Genomic DNA, 21461 nt, shown 5'->3' with positions numbered 1-21461 from the left:
GGCAAGAAGTTCCACAAATTAACCTTGACAAGGCACACCTGTGAAGTGAAAACCATTTCAGATGACTACCTCATGAAGCTCATGGAGAGAATGCCAAGAGTTTGCAAAGCTGTCATCAAAGCAAAGGGTTGCTACTTTGAGGAATCTAACATATAAAACACATTGAGTTATTTTACAATTGCTTGTTTGCTACATAATTTCATATATCTTGCTTCATAGTTTTGATGTCCTCAATATGTATCTACAATGTAAAAAGTAGTAAAAATAAAGAAAAAACATGAAATGAGAAGCTGTGTCCAAACTTTAGACTGATAGTGTATGTTTATATTACAAAATTAGTACATGATTATGGGAAATTTCACTTCATACATCACCTGGGGACACAAATGGCATCAACCTCAGTCATGTTGTTTCAAGAGATCCTCCTGTGTGGACCAGCTGCTGATTCACATGGCAACAGGGGTGGGGGGTTAAAACTTCAAGGTGCAGAACTCTGGTTACTGAAACACACAGTAAAGCTGTGAAGAAGTTTTCTGATCTACGAGGAAATGCTCCATTATTGGGATAAAGTCATGACATTTATGAGTGCTAAACCAAATATTCCTGTAAAATGACACACTGGCATTTGTGGTCGCTAGTGTTTCACTAGTTAGAATTTACTTACGCTGTTTAATGGTGTGACTAGACTTTATCTTAATGTAACTTTACATAATCTTTAACTGTAGTGACCTCTAAATTCCAATTTTTTCCTTTCAGAAAACTATAAACACTACTGTGAATTGAAGACATATTCCATAAATAACACTGAGTCTTCATTTTTAGGATCCAGAATTACTATCTACTGGCAAGGTACATTTTTATGGATCTGGAACATTTATTCAAAGGCAGTGATGTATGATTGTATGCATAATTGTTATCTATTATGTTTATTTTCCAAACCAAGAAAAAGTAATTTTATTTAATGGGGAAAAAATAACAGCCTATCTCAACGCGTCAATGTAAACTTCCCAATATCATTCTTTATTCATTATTTACAGTAGCCTGGTGTTAACAGTTTTTAGCTTCAAAAACACCTCAGCGTTCATGGGATTTAACTGTCTTTTTGAAAAACCTGTTTGTATTTAGTTGTATTTTCACAGTAATTTATTACTGTGTACCAAAGAGTACAGACGTACCTTCTAAAATGCTCATTATGCAGCAAATGTGTCGGCACTGTTGCCATTTTGCATCTGTGAAATGTGGAACTATTAACAGCTTTGTAAGTTGTTGGAAAAACTAACATTTTTACTTGTTTTATATTTTATGAATAGAACACCTTTTGTATGTAAAATCTGAATCTATACAGTAAATAGCAACTACGGTTGTCCAATGAATGTAGACAAGTAAATACAATATTTCATGTTGAAATACAGTGAAGTGAAAGTAAATTAAAATATGCAAGTACACATTGTTGTTTACAGCACTTGTTGATCTAGTTTTTAACCCAGACCTTTTCTTTATGCTAGATGAGCAGATTAAATGGTCATCTATGCTTTTTATTTAGCTTATTTTCACAATGTCCCCAGTCACAGCCCTGCAGCTAACTGTGCTGATCAGAAAGGTGGACTTACACAAGACTTTATTAATATAAAGATTAAATGTGTAAACATTGGAGGAGCTCTATGTGTAACTGCCACCATGCTGTACTTATTATACATTAATAGTCAGCATCAGTTTCACTCATTGACGCAGTTTATGCTCCCTGAGTGGTCAGTAATATTTAGTAAAAACACATAGCTGTTTCCCAGCTTCACCACAGCTAATTGCTAAATGATACATTAAAAACTCATTAATATATGAGGTTATAAACACAAACAATTGCTTTTGATCAACACTTTCTCAGTGTTAGCGTACTGATGGCCGATGAATAAATGTCTCGCTTTTGGGGGTCAGAGAAATCCAATCTTGCATCAGAATACATACCCTCTCTCTCTGTGTGTGTTGGGGGCGCAGGGGGGATGTAAAGCTCAGCAGGATCCTAACCAGCTGCCACCAGGAGACCGGCTCTCAGCAGGGGACCAAGACTGAAGAAACACTACGAACATTTTCTGCCTCACAGACCACACTGAGAGAACAGTTAACGGAGAAAAATACTTTGTTGTTGCACATGAAAGTCTGATGACCCTGTGAATGACAGGTTTCATGGTTACTCTAAAATGCCACAGAAATGTATCTGACCGACACGGGTTTGTACAGGCAGCAAGAAGCTGTTCAGCCTGTTGGTAACACTATTAACAAGCAAGCATGTGCTTTAAATGAGTATTTCCTGAACTTGAAGTACATTTTTGGCCTGAATTACACCACTAACACCTACATAAACAATGACCACATACTATTTGAATGCACATAATGACCCCAATTTATTGCAAATTGGAAGACAAGTTCATGTAATCTCACAGATGTCCTCACAACCTACTGCAGACAGGTCTATATTTTCTCCATATATTTGGATTTCTTACTTCAGGAGAGAATGATTTAAACAGCTGCGGAGAATCTGAAACACAGCTGGAAACAAGACCATCATGAGGCTTTCATTGACGTGATTACTTCATCAGAAGAAAGAGGGACATCTGTACAATGATGGGGATAATAATAATAATGGCACTTGATTGATTCTCAATGAGAATCGTGCAGCGGCTGCTTTTCTTTCAACATACAAATCAGTTCTGCAATACTGAAGTTTGTGTATTAGACAGTGTTTTCTTATAATACTGCAAGAACAAATTCAATCACAAATTGAAGGTGAATACATTATTGGAAAATGTTTTAAAATTAGCCAAGTCTCAACATTCATGAATGTTCGTATTGGAAGACAGGATTTTCATGACTATATTTCCCCAATAAGTTTGCTAAGAGATCGATTTTATATTACCAAATTATTTACTAATGAATACAAAGGGCTTGTAATGAAGTTATGCATTTGTCTAAGAATAATTAGTCAAACAAGGAATAAAAATAAAAAAGGTTCCGCTTACTAAACTACATCATCTGTCATTAGATCCCACCTTACCACACCTGTGACCCACAAATATACAAACATTTTTTCCCCACTTTTTCCATTTATTTATTACAATTAATTCAATGTTATCCATCACTTTTTTCCATGTGTCAGCTATTCCTCTTTTCCATTTAAAACAAGTCCAGTATGTGACTATTCTTTAGAACCTGAAAAGTCCTGAAGGTGGGACAGGGGAGTAGGGATGGGTGGGTGGTTTGAAAGTAAAGGACAGGTTTGTAGGAGGAAAGGAGGGAGGGAGGGAACGATGTCCTCCCAGGAGCCACTTCCCATGTGAGGAGATTTTTCATATGCTATGTGAGATTATTTTTTTTTCTGCGGTCGTCATTCTCCTCTCCTTGCGCTCTCAGGCCTTGTCTCGTTGTTTTCTCTCTATTCGACGTCCTCTGCGTCGTCTCCTTGGTCTCCATCCATTAGCAAAGCGGCGTACTTACTGGCTGAGCTGAACTTCTGAAAATGGCAGGGGAAAAAAAACAGCAAAATAATCAGGAATAGCTTTGGATGGATAAAAAAAAAAACCCACACAAGGTTGAAAAAAAATAACATTTCTCAAAGACTTTGACTGATGAATGTAAAATAGAGATGTTTTAAAGAAACAAAAATGTACAGTGTTTGCATTAGTTAAATGACCAGGATACCTTATACATAAGAAAAAAAACTTTCCACTAGTTTATGCAGGTTTTGAAGTCACCCAGTGAAGGACTTACGGGGGTTGGGGTTTCTTCGTATTTCTTTGGCTCTGGAGGTGGTCTGGAGTCTCGGTCTCTTCTGTTATCTTTTCTACAATCAAAGTGGATACTGAGGTTAAAATTTATCGACACTGGAAAGCTAACCCTTGCTGTGAATCCTCAAACACACACACATCAAAAGGAAAGACGCCAAAATCCCACAAATACTGCAGATTTTGATCAACTGAAAATTTACATCTACAAGCTGGTTGGCACCCATTTCACAACTGTATAGTCCTCATTGTTAGGAGACAAACCAAATTCAATTCTGAAATGTAAATTCTAAGGTGTACTAGGCTATGCCATGGGGGTTGTGACAATTTTCTGTGGAGAAGGAAAAGCATTGATGTGTACACCAGAAATCCTGGAGTGTTCAGTGTCCACAATGCTAGTAACAATGAATTGTGTAACTGAGCACAGGCCACTCTTTACAGATGCCCAGGAAATGACCTCCCTGTCTCATTAAGGCCTTTGGAGTTGCTAGCTTTGGGTGGCTGACCTGTCTGCCTCCTTTCTTCGGTCTCTGTTGGGCCCCTCTCCTCGGCCCCGCCCAGCTCCAGGCCCTGCAGGCCCCCCTCGTGCCCGTGGGGGCCCCCGGTCCCGACGCACACCGTCAGCCTTGTTCTCATCTTAAAGGAGAAGCCAGACAGTTGGGTGAAGGGAGGTTGTTGGACTTTGTACAGTAGACTACACTCACAACACACTGCAGCAAATAAAGCCACTGGGTTGGATTCAAAATGTGTTAGTCACTGATGTAGGGCCAAATGAGAGGTGCACAACCACTTGATTGCAAGCTCAGCTTGTACAACAGAATCAGTCTCTAGTAAATTTGACATTGGCTTGCAAAACATGCCAAAGGGTTCCAAAGCAATTAGAAACATAAAGGGTAGCCTGGCACACCACTGACAATAATGGAGATAAATAGTTCTCATATTTAGACAGATTACATGAGTCTGAATCTGAGATGTCTTGTGGCATATTTGCATATATGCTTTGAGCAGGACGATGTGCTAATAAACTCCTGCCAGACAGATGTTCTCTCTTTGCCAAATATCTTCTTTATCTTTCGATACAATTAACAAGTAGTGTGAAAAAGTAGATAGTAGCTGCTCTTCCATCCCATCATGTATTGAGCAAGTCTAAATGAAAAGAACTGGAATTCCCTAACACAACCTCTAAATGCAATAACACTGCACATATACAATAATAAATGAGATCTTTGAATACTAGGATTTCAATTTTTTCATGTTTCTAATCCCTTTCTGGACTATACTTCATGACTTGAACAACCCAGATCTTCTTGCGCTGGCCTCACCTTTTCTAGACCACTCATGAGTGTAAAGATCACTGATAACTACTATTCAGTGTCTAAAGTTTCAAGACCAAATCTTCAAAAAGAATGTGCAAATGTCAAGACAATGGTGCAGATGTGCTGCTGAGGCTCAGCAGTGATTACACACAGGTGCTCTTTGGATATTTCAGGGGTGCTGTGTATATTCAGTGTTATGTAGAGTTCCTCGCATGGGTGAAATATAGTCTCAATAAAAAAAAAAAGTTAAAATGCATGTCTCCTACAAAAGCGATACGAGGCACACTGCACAGTTTGTGCTAAAATTTAATGAGTTTTATTTCACATGGGTATATATATTCTAAATGACCACTGTAAATACACCCGTGCAAGGAGACCTCCACAAGATGGAATGAAGTGTGCAAATGCCCTCAGTAGCTTTAAGCAGGTACAGCCACACGTGACCTCAGCTAAGAAACAAGTTTCTGGGAACACAAAGACACTGTTGATCGTATTTTGAACTGTGATGCCCAACTTTATAAGGCAGTCAGGTGTTCAAAAAAGCACTTTCAGGAACGATCTACATAGGTTGAGTATCAAACTTCCCCCCATCAGCATTGTCTATTCATTTGAAATTAATGCTGATGTTTAACATGCTCAAAATACAATGTCAACACACTACACACTGTTAGCATCTTGACTCCAATAGTTGTGGACATGCATGTCAACTGATGTTGGTTTTCAGCTCAAAGCACATATGAGAAAGTGCAGTTGAGGCTGATTAAATACGGCATTACCCAACATGCCTTATAACATCCAGCACATGGAACATGATTAGGGTAACGTCATGATCCTATGAACAGATCATTCATTGTTGCTATTCACTAACAAACCATTTTTGCACATTCAAAGACTCCATTACTGAAGTCTGTTGAGCCTGTATGCATTTTTGTTTCTATAAAACATCTTCATTGATGAGTTTCATTTATTTTAATTAGGTCGTTTTGTAATTGTGTGCAAAAGTCACACTGGCAAGTTTAGTTTTGTTTGTCGTCTACAGTAAAGGTTTAGGTAAAATCCCCATTGTCTCTAGCACCCAGGCAGGCAGGTTTTACCCTTTCCAGATCCTGTTTCATCTGCAGAACTTGAGGAGCTAAAGAGAAAGTAAAGAAAAAAAATTAGAGAAAAGAATAAGAACACCGATGTTTACATTTTCTACAAGTCTGTGACAGCCAGTATGAAAGTTTTCACTATTCATTTTCACTTGAAGAGCATTTTCTTTGTTAGCAATTACTTTTTCTGAGTATGATATTCCTGAAAGGCTTCCTAACATTCATTATGTCTCAATTGTGATTCTCACCTGAACTTGGGGGGACCTGAACCACTTGGAGAGACTGGTGACACTGGAGGTCTTCCATCACCCTCAGTAGAGCCTGTGCTGGCTGCACTTCTCTTGGCCCATGCATTCTCCTTGGGAGGAGGTGCAGGCATCACCTTCAGTGGCTCTTTGGAGGAGCTGGTGGAGGGGGGCCGTGGTGAAGGCCCAGGGGAAGTGGAGCTACCCTCTCTCCCACTGAAGACCTCATTCTCCCCAGAGCGCTCGTTATCTTGACACCGTGATCCTGGTGGACGAAAATCAAGTTTCAATAAATGCTGAAAATATTTTAAGTTGCTCTGAGTGCACAACACGGCAGCATTTCAGAGGGGAAGGGCGTCACGGACATGAAGAACAGATGTCCTGAGGTAAAACTGAGGATTCATTTAAAGCTTCATGTAGAATGAAAAACATATACAAAAAATATACACAAATGAGTGGAAATTAAACTTGTGCATTTAGGCTTACAAGGTAAAACTAGATTTCTGGCTCTATCAGAATAAAATGCACAAGTACTGTACCTCTCCCAGAAGTGCTTCCTTGCTGTGAAGACTCACTTCCCGTACGGGATCGCTCAGCATGAGGTTCCTCATTGCGCCAGCTTGGGTCCCTGCAGACAACAGAAAAATTGAACAAACTCCTACATATAACTCGCAAAACCATTCGGATTAATCTAAAAACTGTACTGTAGCTTCACAATTATTACCTATTGTGGAAATGTCATGCTTTCGAATACGTGGTTGGCAGGGCTCCAGACAGTGACCAAAATGGTGGCATTTGTGACCTTTTTTTGAGAGTGTGTGAGTTAAAATTTCAAGTGGTTGCATTGTGCTACTGCATGATGATCATTAAAGTGTATTTGTGTCCCTCTAACTGGCACAGACAGCTACTGTTTTTACCACAGTGGTGGAAAGCAGTACTTTTATAACTTTGGTGTACTACGCTATTTACATTTTAAAAACGCGGTCTTCTCATGAAATGCAATGCGCACCCACATGCGCTCTTTTTTCCACTCATGGAAAAGACAACATGTGGACAAAAATCACTTGGTTTCATCTCGGACAAACCTTACATTAGAACACCCTAGTTTAACTCTTTTCCAAAATAATTTTTGGTCGCACACCTGTCTAAGCACTGCAGCTACCAAGGAGTCTGCAATGTGAGGCGTTAAGGAAACATTAGTAAATTGTAGCGTCTATCAATAAGATAATGTTCAGCAAGTGATGTGTTTTACTGTTGTGACAAGATGGGAGATGCATCCAAATGACAAACTTGGTCGCACTGGTGTTACCAGTGAAAAGTTAGTCTGGAGCCCTGCTTAACATATTAAAGTATTGACTTCAACAAAATAAAAAAAACAACTGAAGGTACAATTTAAACATGCTACAAACATCTCAGAACTTGAAGAGAGCTGCAAAGAAGAAGGGAACACAATTCCTAAATCAAGACAAATGTTGTGCGAGCTGTGTATCAGCCAAAGGGATTTAAAGGTTACTCAAGTGCTGGCTTTGTAAGATGCCTAAACCTTCATGCATGCCAAATTACTGTTGACTCTGTTCTTTTTAGTTCATGTAAAAAAGTAACAGCGCTTTAACATTTGATAGCAGCTTCGTTTTAACTGACTGCTTTCTGCATGAGTTGAGTTTACATAGTAAAGTAAATAGTCTCCCACTGACCTGTCTCTCATCTTTCTTTCAGGTCCCCGGCCTTTGTCCTCCTCCAGTTGCCTCTGCAGTCTCTCTTCTTCTTTCTTCAGCCTCTCCTCTACTTCCCTCTCCTTTGCTGCTGTGTCAACTGGTTTTGCTGCGCCAAAGATGGCGGAAGCCCTGCTGCTGGAGCTTGGAGCGGCGGCTGGGGAAGTTCCACCGCCTCCTCCTGTACCTTCCTCCTCCTTAGGTACGCTACGGGGCTTGAGGTTCAACTTGGGTCTTTGCTGAGGAGCTGGGGTGGGTGAAAGGACAACATTATTATGAAGTGGTCTAGCTGTGTAGGTCACGAGATGGAATCAAACTCTGTTCTTTGATTTTAAAAGCTTAACTATAGATTCTGAGAAGAGTGTAAAAAGATGTCAAGATTTGAACTTCATGACTTTTCATGTACATTCTAGTAATAAAATTAGTGTAAATATAGGTTTGATTTGCTTGAGATGATCTGTTAATAAATAATGACAACTAAGTATAGTACTTAAATACTGAAATCTTACCTCTGTCCTCACGCCTGTCATCCCGCCTATCGTACCGGTCATCACGGTCGCCGTAACGATCCCGGTCCCCATAACGATCACTGCTACCCCGACTGTCGTCATAATCACGGCGGAAGCCACTGCCAAAGGCACGGCGACCTCCTCCACCACGAGAGTCATAACCTAGACAGACAGGAGGATAAAAGAAACCTGAAGAGGTGATGCTGTAAACAGGAAAAGCAAGCACAAGCAAAGTTGCAGTGAGGCAATCAGGAGGTCAAGAAAACCAAAACTTTGATAGGAATGGAAATTTTAAAAAAAAGAAATAAATGTGATAATAGTTTTGAGAACACAGACTCTAAACAAGTACAGCTACTCACCTCCTCTATCATAGTCTCTGCGGTCCCTGTCGTCATAGCGATCCCTGCGGTCCCTGTCGTCATAGCGATCCCTGCGGTCCCTGTCATCATAGCGATCCCGGTAGCGGTCTCTTCCTCCGTCATAACGATCATTGTCCCGCCGTGGCCCGCGATCTGACTCATAACGGTCACGTGATCCTGCAATGGGACGACAATGATGCCAACTGACGCAAGTAGATCCTCTGCGTAAACACTGCTAGTCTGAAGAATTCAAGTCCACGTTTTCTATAAAATACATATTCATTATATCTCAGCATGATTTACAGGTGAAGAGCTGAATCTTCGCACAACCTTGGAGCTAAAACTCTGGAGAATCTTAATTTTACAAAGGCAGCAACTCTGGACCTGGACTGGATTGTAAACAGTCAGTTCCCGTTAATGAATTCTTTCAACTAAATTTTTTGACGTGAGGATGTGAAAGAAACATTACTTTTATCCTAGTTAGATTGGGACTAACATCGATCAAAGATGTTGTATAAAGACTTTCTATGTAACTGAACTCTTTTTATTGAAAAGTCATATCAGACACAAATGACAAGTCTTTTACAAAGCTTTCCAACATGTCATCTTTGAGTATGGATGATAAAGCATCAATATTGCCATTTTTGACTCACTTTCTCCAAAGGCATCATCTCTCCTGGGAGGTCCATCATCAGCGTCTGCACTTGGCCGAGCTCTCCAGTCACTATCTGTCTTGTCAGGACCCATGTCTGCCATCCGTCCACCCCTGTCTCTGCCTCCCATAGGTCCACTGTCTCTCTCTGACGTATGAAGAAGCAGAGGAGATGCTATAGTTACAGAATGCATTACCTAAACGGTAAGTAACAAGAGCAGCAGAGAGGAGTCTTTCGAAATGTGTGGTAAAAGCAAAACAAAAGTTAGCATGTACCTTTATCATTAGACTGGTCTGCAATATCCACACGAATCCTTCGATTCCCCAGGTTCTGTTAGCACGAAAAATGGACAAATATTTATTGACTCTAATGTAATTTATCCATGTTACACATTTTTACTAAGGGTTCAAACAGTTTGTCATTTCCAAATCACATCACAGAGACATCTTTACCCGATATACTATTGTGCAGTACAATTACGATAAAAGCCAAACTCTTGTTTTAGTTCACTTCCAAGTCTAAGTTTTGTTCCGCTCACCTCCTCATTGAGACTGAGAGCCCTCAGGAGGGATTCGACATCGTCAAATTCAGCATAGCCAAAGCCCTTCAGCCTCTCTGGGTTACTGGGCTCACGAGGCAGACGCACTGCACTGATCTGGAAACAAAAGATGGTGACAGAGGAACATTTGAAATAGATAATGCTGTAATTAAAGCCAAGACCACAAAAACACCCGACTTACATTCAGCAAAGCATAGTATGTAAATGATATTCAAGAAACAATAGACGTTGGAATGGAGGAAGCGTCAGATAAGTTATCTACCATGACCTTGCCAAATATATAAATAGCAAAAATTTCTGCTCACTAATTGCCACCATGTAAAAATGTCCAGGTCAGGACTGTGACTGGCACTGCGGTAGGTAACCTTAGCCTGAAATCATCAGTGTGTGTGGCTACTTTACTATCTTTAGTTGCCTTTCATTGTTGTAACTATTTGACACAATTGCTCCTCCACAGCTATGACTGAAGAAATCAGCAGTACACGCGAGAGCTATATAGATGTGATTTCTTTAGCTATTTTGTGTTAAAAATCGTATGTATAGGTCTCGGATATATCGAGGATGCAGAATAAGTAGTTAGATATGTTTTCACTAGATTTCATGAGCTTGAAACTGTTTACCTGTTGCAAAAACAGGATTCCGATGAATTACACTCTTAAAACTCTCCTGGATGATTCCTTTTATCACCTTGCAATTTAGCAAACAGGCTGAGCAACACTAGGACGCTACTTAGAGATATGTCAAAAGAAGCAAAGGGAGATAAAACAAAGCTGACTTTGTGTCCTGTTTTTATATTACTGAATAATTCATTTCACTCCTGCTGTGTAAACAGCAATGCAAACAGCAGTGTCACTGTGACTGAAAAACTAAAGATGCAAAATTTGTATTACGCATGTAACTGGATATTGACAAGACTGAGAATTTGAACTGCAACTGTCACCTGAGTTTCACCGTTTGTGTTATTTTGCAAAACACAGGTGCAGAAACTGTATGCTAACTGTTACATGCCCTACACTGTGTGCGTGCTTGCTACACCTACTGCCAAGCCGCGAAAGAAGTCTTTGATAGAGTCCTCAGTGACATCGTAGGGCAGGTTGCCCAGGAAGGCCGTGTAAGGCGGGCTGCGGGGCAGTTTGGACCGGTCAATGTTGGGCTCACGGGCTGATCGAGGGGCTGTTGGCAGGATGGAGCGGTCAATGGGTGGCGCCCTGTACGTATCCTCCTCCGTGTGCCACGAAGTCGAGACTAAAGACATGAGAAGAGGAGAAATTTTAAAAAAAACTAACACCAAACTTCCTTCAAGTTACTTAACTCTGATACTGGAGCCATAAATTCTTTGTACTGATATTTTTAAAAGAGCAAAGCAAAGCAAAAAAAAAAACAATAAGGATGTCAATCTTTTGTTTTGGTAACATGTCTTAGTGGGACAGATAGTTCTAACTAAAAGAAACCTTTTTCTATCTAAACCTCACAAAGGTCAACACACATTGGTTTAAAATAAAAGTATAACAATACATATCAGAACAAAACCAACTTGGAAGCATATAAGTACTTGTGAGGCACGATGTTGTAAAAGCTACTGTAAAAACAAATAGCTTAGCATCGCACAAACAACATAAACAGCTCTGGTGAGAAGCAATAAAAAAAAAATATGACTACCAAATGTGCAAATAAAACGTAAAAATGGAACCAACACGTGTATACCGAGCAGACATACAAATATTACAAAGTTGTATAAGGACCAAAAGGAAAACAGAGTGCATAAGAAACTCTACCCTTTTCCATGGTCAGTAATATGTCTCTTTGGGCGGTATGATTTTAGTAACTGTTTTCTGTTTGCATAAACTCAAGACAAACTTTAATTGAACAGGTATTTTATAAAAACATACCCCCAGTAAGAAGTAGCTCTCATCATTTCACAAACTGTAAGAAATGTAAAAATAAAACATAGAGCTTCTGTTCTTAATAAGGGACTGATTGTTTATGGTATCTGAGTAAAACCAGGCTTTTTAAGTGTGTAAGTGTCTTTCCAATATAAAACGCACACATTTCTATAATTTCCACCTGCAGGTAGACTGTCTTGTCATACAGGTGACACTGTAAATGCCTCAGCTAACATTAGCTGCTTTTTAGCTGTGCTTTTGGAACTAGGATGGCACTTGGTATCTGTATCTTGAGGAGAAACACTTTGCTTCCATTACACTGCCTGCTTTTGTTTCATGTGGTGGAGCAGATCCATTTTCACATCACCCATATCGTGTATGCATCATATTCATGAACTGCAGTGAAAACACATCACCCTCACATTAGGCGCCAGACACATTTTAACTGAAAAAAATGCTACTACTTTATGGTTAATTAACCTTTACTTACCGTTGTTTTTTTTAAAAATAACCTTAATAAGACACATTTTATTTAAAAAAAAAAAAAAAAAAAAGGAAATACCACTTACACTACAAATAGAAATCCAGGGGCCTATTTTACATTTAGTCATGTGTTAAGACTGCATATTCTGATACCAACACCAGTCTGGCTGCATTTTTCTATGTATTTTCATTTCTGGCCACTTATCTAAAAGATAGCCTGAGAAATAGAGGAATTGTATAGATGTTACTACAGGGCTCAAACTCATAAAATAATTTTTCAGAACATCTAAAGGAATTTTTCAGTGACCTAATATTGGTGTGTGAGACGGGGATCATACCCCCACCTAACAAGTTCTTCCCTGTGGAGGTCTCCTTTGTGATTTACATGTGTGTAGATCAACAGCTCTGTAATGAAAAGAACCGCATCTACTGGGCAAACCTGAATCCCCTTTCTTTGGAATCACACTGATTGCCTGGTCTTTAAAATGCAAATAATGCAGACAAACAACACTTGGGATGACTTCCAAATTGGCGCTTTCAATGTTGCAGTTAAGCTGGAATGTTAGGGTAGAACTAGACCCCAATATATTACAGAGACTGCTTTTTGAGCCACTTGTTTTGAAAGGGTGTTAGATATGCATATTTCTTAGTGCTGTTTAAAACCCAATTTCAGATTTAGGAAACCTTTATTTGACTTGACTGTGCTGGATCCGGAAGTGGATTTTAAACAGCGGTAAGGTGTGTGGATTTCAGTGTGTGCTCACCATCTCCATCCAGGTCGTCGGTCTCATCAGCCCAGCTTGTGGACTTGGCCGGGTAGCTAGGGGGCACGCTGCTGCCTCCACTGTCCTCTGCTAGGAAGTCAGTCAGAGTGAGGGTCTTGCCCTTCTTATTCTTCTTCCTAGCTAGAGGGAAGATAAACATGCAACATAGTGAGCCATGGAAGGAACATGCTAGGCCATGTGTTCTTTGCCTATATGGATGTCTGTCTAAGAAGTCCTTTTAAACACACACAGTGGGTTAGGGGTTAGCTGCCGATGTTACGAAAGGCGTACGATAATTGGACTGTCAAACACTGCTATGGCTTCACTACCTTGTACTGTACAAACTGATTTCTATTTTGAAAAGGTTACAATGAAATGTTACAAAATACAAATATTAAGACTGTTGCACTAGTGACAGAGTCATTCTTAAAAACACAAACAAAACAACAAATTGGACTTTGAAAACAGTTTTGAAAGTCCACTGCACTACTTGCAAAGTTGAGTAGTAAGATGTTGTCCAGCCAAGACAGATAAGGTGCCACAAAGTGTGTGTGGTAGCAAAAACCCTGACTTATTTTCCTACTGGAAAGTAGACACGCAGGGAGTGGTTTGCCTGTGCAACTGTGGAATATGTCAGAAAAGGCCTGCCTTCATGTTTTCAGGTCTTAGAGTCTGGTTAGAAGTGTGACATATTCAAGCTATGCTTTGAGGAGTTTGAATGAATATATCCACTGCACAATATTCCTCATAGTGTCTGTTTGCCAACAGTTACCACCAGCTTGCCCAGGGGGCTTCACACAGCTCACAGAGCAGGTCTGAGTTGTTTTGGTCTGAGGCAGAAAAGGGGGAACGACAAAGCTGGCTGTGAGCTTTATTGTGAGAATCCCAGCTGTCAGGGCATTCTTTACACACATCGTTACAAAACGTGCATACATACAGAGAGCAACAGAGACTGTTTACAGCTCTGTCCCAGAACATAATGCTAAGTCATTGTTTACAATTAACAGGCCTAACTAACTGGCCCTGACTGCTACTCCTCAGCAAATGCAGCCACCAATATACGGACTGTGTTAGCTTTCTCTGCGCTCCGCACTTATGTGACATTAGCCAGCTAAGAGCTGCGTAACATCAAGTTTCGGCAGAGCTGACTTCTGCTAAAGCTACCATGGCACAACAGCAGCGAGAGCCAACAGTTAGGCTAACCGAACAGGTTGTTGGTTTGCCATCTACGCTGATCGCTTTTGTCTTTGTGCCTATGCGGGCTTAGTCAGCAAAGGACTGCTGACGGGGGAAGTATCCCTGCTTAGCTGGCTAGGTTTTAGGGCCTAGTGCACGTCGCAGCGCCAGGATCCAAGTGCGCCATCAACGGAGGAAGACAGCCGGCTGGAAAAGACAGCTCAAAGTTGTGAAGCTGCCAGCGAAGTGTTCAGGATGCGACCTGACGGGCAGAGCGGCCCCGTTTCATCAAACACCGATACCAGGGAGCCACGCTGCACACGTGGGGAGCCTCCTCGGGCAGCCCGGACTCCTCGGCCCAACCCCTCCTTCACAAATCGCGCTTGCGCCCGGCGCTTATCTGCTCTGAGCGCCACGGCGAGCTCCGCTACGGACATACAATGTGGCAGCACTGCGCGCAGTTAGCAACAGTACATAGTGTGTCACCAACGGTCCAAAACACGTAATACTATATAAACTCAAGAGCAGGTTCACCAAACGTTGTATTAACGATTTTACTGGTAAAACTCGCATGTAATCGGTAGGTTAATATGTTCCGATTTGTGCCAGCCGTAGCTTCGTTCATTCGCCTTTCTGTAGCAGTCACGTCTTTGCCGGGCCAAAACAACCGAGTAATGTATTTATACACACGAGACAACGTCGCAGGTTGTTAAACCGAACAAATAGCAATCCTCAAACTTCATGTGTTGAATCGTTTTGCGGTATAACCCTCTGAAATTCCCCCCAATCGACCCGGGTCGTTCACCCACATAAACCTTACCTGCCGCCGACATGTTGGAGAGCAAGTTCGTAGTAGTTCCCGGATGAAGGCGTCAACGGTTTATCATCGGGAGCGCGCATCGCCGTTCACGAACCTTGTGTCTCCTCCCTTGTTTACTTATTGACCCACATCTGCTCACTGTAATGACTGATGCTTCCTTCAAAGTTCATCAAGGTTGATCTTGTGTCACTGAAGTAAGTGCAACTTTTTCTACTGTTGATTTTTTATTTTTCTTTTTAGCAATTTCCAAAAGTTTTTGGGGGATTTTTCAAGAAGCCCTGCACCATTTTTTTTTTTTTTTTTTGCTTTAAAATCTAAGCTAACCACAGAATTGAGTGGTGAAATTGTGATTTTCTCAGAAATACCTGGAATGGAAATGAGTCCCAGCAAAAACCACTGGTTCAAATGCTAGAGCTTTATTGTACAAATATATGAGTAATTAATTTTTAGTGAACTTTCTGGCTTTGTGGCAGTGGCTTGTTTTTAACCTCACAGCATCCCACAACCACGTCTCCCCAAAATTAAGTTCCTATACAGCTAAACTGCATTCTGCTTGATTACATTTGTTTGTGACATATCCCAAATACATTTCAAATCAACATGTCTTTGCCATTTATTTTATTGTTCTACTGCCGTTACTTTTAAGCGAACCAGTTCTACATTAGATGGAGCAGGACTCGTCACCACGGCAACCCAGAAGGTGAAAAAGGACCTTCAAACACGTTGAAAAAGGTTTCTATTTTAACCCAAATCATGGTATTTCCCCAAAACCTAGTGATGTTAGAACTCTTCCCACACTGGCTACTAAAAGAATGATTAAACTAACATTTTCCTCACATTTCCTGTGGTTTCTTACATTGTACATACATTTATTAGATTGTTATCTACATGTCACCCATTTTTACTAAACAATAATCCGCAAAAGTTTCTTGTCGGACTACAGACAGTCTGTGATAGTATGCACACACATTACCGGGTTCATTTACTAGTGTGACCTGAAGATTGTCATACAATAATGCTACATTGATAGCGACTTTATTTATGTATTTTACTGGGGTGGATTTTAAATATATTTGTATTGAGATGATTTATTACTGATGTGTAAAGTTTTCTATGTTTGATGTTTTCTGCATAATTTGTGTATTTTGCAGAATTTCTTCAGTGTAATTGCAGATCAATCTACATATGCAAACTGTAGGTCTTTTTTTTTGAGAATGCAGTTTTGGCCCTAATTAAGCGATACTACTTCAGGACTTTACACCATTGTATGTAAACAATGTTTTGGATCTATTTATGAGTCTTACTTTCTGCATGTTATTGAAAGAGTTACGGTCTCTCCCTTTTAAAGATAGACTCTCTTTATACAAACTGTTTGCCTGATTAAGGTCTTGAAAATTTCCCAAACCTAGTCAGGTAGTTTTGGTGCCTAAACTTAACCAAATTTTTAACAAGTAATCGTTGTGAAAGTGCTGCAAAAGCATGACATTTTCTGAAACTTACCAGGTAGTTTTCATCACTAAACCTAACGAAACCGTGTTTGAAAATCCAAAGTAAACATGTGAAGATGGAAGTTAAGAATAATGGTCCCGCATGAGACATGGACCCTGGTATCCTGGTTGAAAATATGATTGCTGACTTTTGTTGGAAACCAAATTATGTTTCTTTTAAAATGTAATACAGTTTAGTTGTGTAGGAACATAATTTTGTAGAGACAGTTGAATTCAAAGCTATCCAGTGTAATTATTCCATGTTCAAGAGTAGTTTAAATGCAACTCTCACTGACGGAACCTGCTTTAGGGGTGTCTGTTGTCAATTTTATGTTGACTATACAATGTAAAGCTATACGTAGATGTTAGTAGATTAGTACTGAGGCATGTTTGTATGCAAATCATCTTAAACACCCTTTCAGAGTGTGTCATCTCAACACCATGTGAGGACACTTTGTCTTCTGGCTTATTTTGGAGGTTTTCTTCCCTCTAGTGGCCAAACAATAACCATTTAAGCTTTAAACTGAGAATGTGCATAGAGGACTTCATTCAATTTTTCAAAACTTTTTGAAAACTGCAACCAATAATACTAACAGTACATTTCAAAATCAAGGCAACTATGCAATAATTTAATCTGTCAGTCATTTCTAATGGGGTATGAGGGTTTTTTTTGCCAACAGAGATGATCAAATAATTTATTGTCAAAATTCTGTACCTCCTTTACAGTTTGTTCTTTAGTCAGTCAGTGTTGTTACAAAACAGAAGATGCATTACCCAGCATTAACAAATGCACAAAAGCCATGACTGTGGAAAAACAAGTGGTTTTATTCATTTCTGTTTTGGTGCCAGGCGATGGTTGCTTTTGAAACTGCCCTGTGTTCCATTGCGGTGTGGAGGAATGCCTTTATTCAGAATAGCTTCAATCACTTCTGGTTTACATAGCAAGTGGTGCAAAAATAGTGTTTGCTGATTGGACCAGCGGAACTTTTTTTTTTCTTCTTTCATAACTGATAGTCACGGGCAGCTTTACTTTCATTGTTGTGAGGATTCTTGTTTCCAAATTAGATTGTGGCCGCCAGCTCATCCACAGCATCCTGGAGCCTGTAAAAAGCACAAATCAATCATTTTCACTTGCAACATATTCCTGTTAAACTGGTCACCCGACTACTTCCGACTGAAGCTATTGCCTCAGTTCATAATGTAGTTGTACCTGACCATGCAAACCATGAGAACAAGTAATTTCAGTATTCACCTCCACCACCACCATCATCTCGCCTTGACTTGTTTTTTTCTTCTCCACATCTTTTTAACTCTTACTTGAAGTCTCCACCATCCAGCAGAGTCTTGTAAGTGCTGATCTCGGCCTCGAGTTTCATCTTCATGTTGAGCAGCGCTTCGTAATCTTGGGTCTGTTGCTGTATGTTTGCACGCAGGTTGGTCAGCTCCTCCTCCAGACGGACAATGATGTTGTTGTACTTCTCCATTTCCATGTTGTTGCGTAGCTCTGTGTTGCGTAGTGTGTCCTCTAAAGACGCTTTCTGATAATGGATTTAAGAAAAGGAATGAGAAATTTATCAAAAAATAATCAATCGTAATTTTGGTTTTATTTTAGCTATTATGCAATGGTCAAGGTAGTTAAGTATCCCAATATAGAATGGCCTGTACCATTGGTATCAAAGAAGTAAAATTATATCACAGGATTTTTTAAAATAATGCTTACCAAACTCTGTTGAGATGCGAGTTCGATTTCCAGGGTCTGTATCTGTCTCGATAGGTCACTCATCTCCATCTGAGCTCCCTGGAGAGCTTCTGTGTTCTGTGATACCTGAACCTGCACATCTGCAATCTGACAGCAAGAAAGGACAAACATGTTCAACCAAACAAGACACCTTAAAAGTATATTTTTTTCATGATAACACCTTTTCAAGCATTACCTGATTTTCATGCCACCGTTTGAGGTCTTCTGCGTTCTTCACAGCCATCTTCTCATAGTTGGCTCTCATGTCCTCCATGATCTGGGACAGGTCCTGACCTTTGGGAGCGTCTACGTCCACTTGGACGCCTGATTGGGAGATCTGATTCCTCAGTTCCATCACCTCCTGTTGAATCCACAGAAAGAGAGTAATGAACAAAAGCACACACTGCTTGTAGCACAGGAAGATTATTAACCCAGATGTGCACTAAACTCACATTTTCATGATTTTTCTTCAGGAAGAGGAGCTCCTCCTTCACAGCTTCAATCTCACTCTCGATGTTCATCCTGGTCATGTTGGTGTCATCGATGACTTTCTTCAGACCAGCAATGTCGGCCTCCACAGACTGGCGAATGGCCATCTCATTGTCATACCTATAGGAGCACACAGACAAAAATTTAACTAGCAGGCTGTATTCAAAATAGCATACAATAGGAATAATTTATTATAAATGTGTAACAAATGCAAACTTGGAAAATAAAGCAAGAAAAATATGAACACAAATCACGTGCAGCAAATTCTCCATAAATAAATAAAATAAATCCCCATGCTTAGATGAAAATGTGAAGGAAGAGTATGTGGACCTACTCCTTTTCTATGATTTAGTCACACAGTGGTGTGTAGATTAAAATTACAAAATGGCTCTGCTAAGGTTCCGGATAGAAACATATAAAAGAAGAAAAGTAAAATCACTTACTTGACTTTGAAGTCGTCAGCGGCCAGACGGGCATTGTCAATCTGGAGCACAAAACTAGCGTTCTCCACTATCTTATCAAAGATCTACACAGACAAAAGAATTGATGAGAAAACTCATTATTTGAACAGTGGGTGTCAAAAAATGAAAAAGTTAGTTAAAAAAAACACAATGCACAAGTTAGTGTTCTGCTCAAATAAGGATGTGCTTTAAGACAGCCTTCTTTCACTGAGTTAAACTTAAACATATGTTTGTACTGAATGTTTCCCTTATGTAACAACAGAAACCTAAAAGTCAGTTTGCACAATGGGGCTACAACATGGTTGAATTCATAAAAAAAAAAAAAAAAAAAAAAACAGTCATAAAAAAGGAACCACAAAGAGAAGAACAGGAAAAGAAGGATGTTCCTCTGCCAAAACAGAATCTGGTTTGTTTTAGCGTTGTTGGAGAAATGGGTTTCCTGCCTGAATCAGTCATACAGACAAGTTTTTCTTCTCTCCAGTTTTCAGCCATCTGCACCGTCTCTCACTGTCAGTTTCTCTGTATATATCACTGTGTGTGTTTGTGTGTTTATGCTTTCCTATGTATCAATGGTATCCTGTCACAGAAGAAAGGGGAAATACTTGTGCATTTATGTGGTGAGAACAGCACGGGGGCACCATCAATGTGTCATTATGTGATACTGAAAAACTGGACTGGCCTGGAGAAGAATGTGACATTTGACTCTGCCGACCAGAACTGATTGTTATACAACTATCGCCCTCACATGCATCTGTGTGTGCACAGTGTGTGTATATATATGTGTGTGTGTGTGTGCGTGTGTGTGTGTGTGTGTGTGCGTGTGTGTATGTGTCTGTAATTACCACACATCTGTTTCACATTGAGGCCCTCCTACACCAGTGCATGCTTGGAGAATCATTTAAGCTGAACCATTTGGAAATGCTTTTGTTTGCTGGTTGCTAGTCTGAGAGCTCTTCAGTCTCTCTCTCATGATGATGCCCTCGTGTTGGTGATTCATCAGAGGAAGTTGTGGCCACTTTGTGGCACTAAAGAGTTTTACAGGGGGAGGACTCGAGCTTAGCAACCACACCCTTCGTTCTCTTGTAAGAAATCTGATAACTTACAAAGGAAATCAGCATTCTCAGTCTCAGTTTTTAAGCTTATCCAGATAATGAATACAATGACAGGACTTCCTCCTTATATTGGTCTGTATTGGAAGCATGTGATGAGCGCCATCACACACACTCGCTGATTTTCATATTAGACTAAATAAAGCATTCTAACACTTACATCCTTTACCTTTCTCTTTGCTTGTCTCCTCAAGTTGTATCAACTAAGAACCACAGTTTCCCGTTTCCTTTTCATATTCAATATTCATGTTAAGTACCAACATTTCTATAAATTCTTACCTGTTTGCGTAGGTCTTCAATGATGGGCTCATACTTGCTGTAGTCTCTCATGTCGGGCCCCCCCTTCTCCAGAGCCTCCCTGATTTTCCTCTCCAGCTCCCCGTTGGCCTTTTCCAGGTTCCTCACTGTCTCCAGGTAATTGGCCAGACGGTCATTCAGGTTCTGCATGGCTCCCTTCTCATTGCCCAGGATCCCAGCACCAGAACCACCACCAGCTGCCACAGATGCACGAGCACCACCAAAACCAGCGCCCATGCTGCCATCCAGTGCACTGCTGAGCTTGAACCCAGATGAAGATGATGCCATTGGAGCACCAGAACGCAGGAAGGACGTGGAGACAGAGGAGATGCGGCTGCTGGATGGAATAGCACCACCATGAACGCTCATAGCACGGTATGGAGGTGTAGAGCGGGCTATGGACATCTTGGAGGACTGGATGCTGCTGTACCTGGAGCTCATTTTGGAGAAGTTTTGGCACGGCAGAGTATGAAGTCAAAAATGAGATGTGGAGACTCGCTGCTGGCTGGGTTAGAAAGTGACGCTGGAAGCAGG

General features: G+C 40.4%; 2 protein-coding genes across 6 annotated transcripts; both read right to left on the bottom strand.

Moving 5' to 3' along the window:
* Positions 1–2380: 2380 nt before the first annotated feature.
* eif4ba (eukaryotic translation initiation factor 4Ba) lies at positions 2381–15446 on the bottom strand. Of its 4 annotated transcripts, XM_023266176.3 has the most exons (15): positions 15347–15446; positions 13351–13491; positions 11260–11465; positions 10200–10316; positions 9937–9991; positions 9662–9808; positions 9009–9185; positions 8650–8811; positions 8123–8387; positions 6968–7056; positions 6432–6693; positions 6187–6224; positions 4283–4412; positions 3763–3835; positions 2381–3505 (listed from the first exon to the last, which is right to left on the bottom strand). In XM_023266176.3, the coding sequence occupies exons 1-15, from the start codon at positions 15357–15359 to the stop codon at positions 3428–3430; spliced, it is 1953 nt and encodes a 650-aa protein (XP_023121944.1). In that variant the 5' UTR covers positions 15360–15446; the 3' UTR covers positions 2381–3427. The 4 variants fall into 4 exon arrangements, with proteins under 4 accessions (XP_023121944.1, XP_023121943.1, XP_023121945.1 ...); XM_023266175.3 differs by lacking the exon at positions 15347–15446 and having other exon boundaries at positions 13351–13525; XM_023266177.3 differs by lacking the exons at positions 4283–4412; positions 15347–15446 and having other exon boundaries at positions 13351–13525.
* Positions 15447–17638: 2192 nt separating this feature from the next.
* On the bottom strand, positions 17639–21461 carry LOC111565882 (keratin, type I cytoskeletal 18-like). 2 transcript variants are annotated; one of them, XR_002745948.3, is made up of 7 exons: positions 20910–21461; positions 19504–19586; positions 19024–19180; positions 18768–18932; positions 18554–18679; positions 18086–18371; positions 17639–17934 (listed from the first exon to the last, which is right to left on the bottom strand). XR_002745948.3 is itself a non-coding variant. In XM_023266181.3 (7 exons), exons 1-7 carry the CDS (start codon positions 21366–21368, stop codon positions 17895–17897), a joined length of 1251 nt encoding a protein of 416 aa, XP_023121949.2. In that variant the 5' UTR covers positions 21369–21461; the 3' UTR covers positions 17639–17894. The 2 variants fall into 2 exon arrangements, 1 of the variants encoding a protein (XP_023121949.2); XM_023266181.3 differs by having other exon boundaries at positions 18151–18371.

The sequence above is a fragment of the Amphiprion ocellaris genome, chromosome 5 (assembly GCF_022539595.1).
Source record: "Amphiprion ocellaris isolate individual 3 ecotype Okinawa chromosome 5, ASM2253959v1, whole genome shotgun sequence".
Classification (NCBI taxonomy): Eukaryota; Metazoa; Chordata; class Actinopteri; family Pomacentridae; genus Amphiprion; species Amphiprion ocellaris.
The sequence above is the reverse complement of the archived record's forward strand: the minus strand, read 5'-3'. Positions and strand labels throughout refer to the sequence as shown.

What these genes read in the sequence shown, in the direction of transcription:
- eif4ba (XM_023266175.3), bottom strand. Translation starts at nt 13,510, where the DNA reads ATGTTTATCTTCCCTCTAGCTAGGAAGAAGAATAAGAAGGGCAAGACC. An exon ending in AGATGATGCCTTTGGAGAAA is followed by an intron (nt 9,186 to 9,661) that starts GTGAGTCAAAAA and finishes GTCCCATTGCAG; the next exon opens with GATCACGTGACCGTTATGAG. An exon ending in GAAAGAAAGATGAGAGACAG is followed by an intron (nt 7,057 to 8,122) that starts GTCAGTGGGAGA and finishes TGTTGTCTGCAG; the next exon opens with GGACCCAAGCTGGCGCAATG.
- LOC111565882 (XM_023266181.3), bottom strand. Translation starts at nt 21,368, where the DNA reads ATGAGCTCCAGGTACAGCAGCATCCAGTCCTCCAAGATGTCCATAGCC. An exon ending in GCTGACGACTTCAAAGTCAA is followed by an intron (nt 19,181 to 19,503) that starts GTAAGTGATTTT and finishes GTGCTCCTATAG; the next exon opens with GTATGACAATGAGATGGCCA. An exon ending in CTGGATGGTGGAGACTTCAA is followed by an intron (nt 17,935 to 18,150) that starts GTAAGAGTTAAA and finishes TGCTTTTTACAG; the next exon opens with GCTCCAGGATGCTGTGGATG.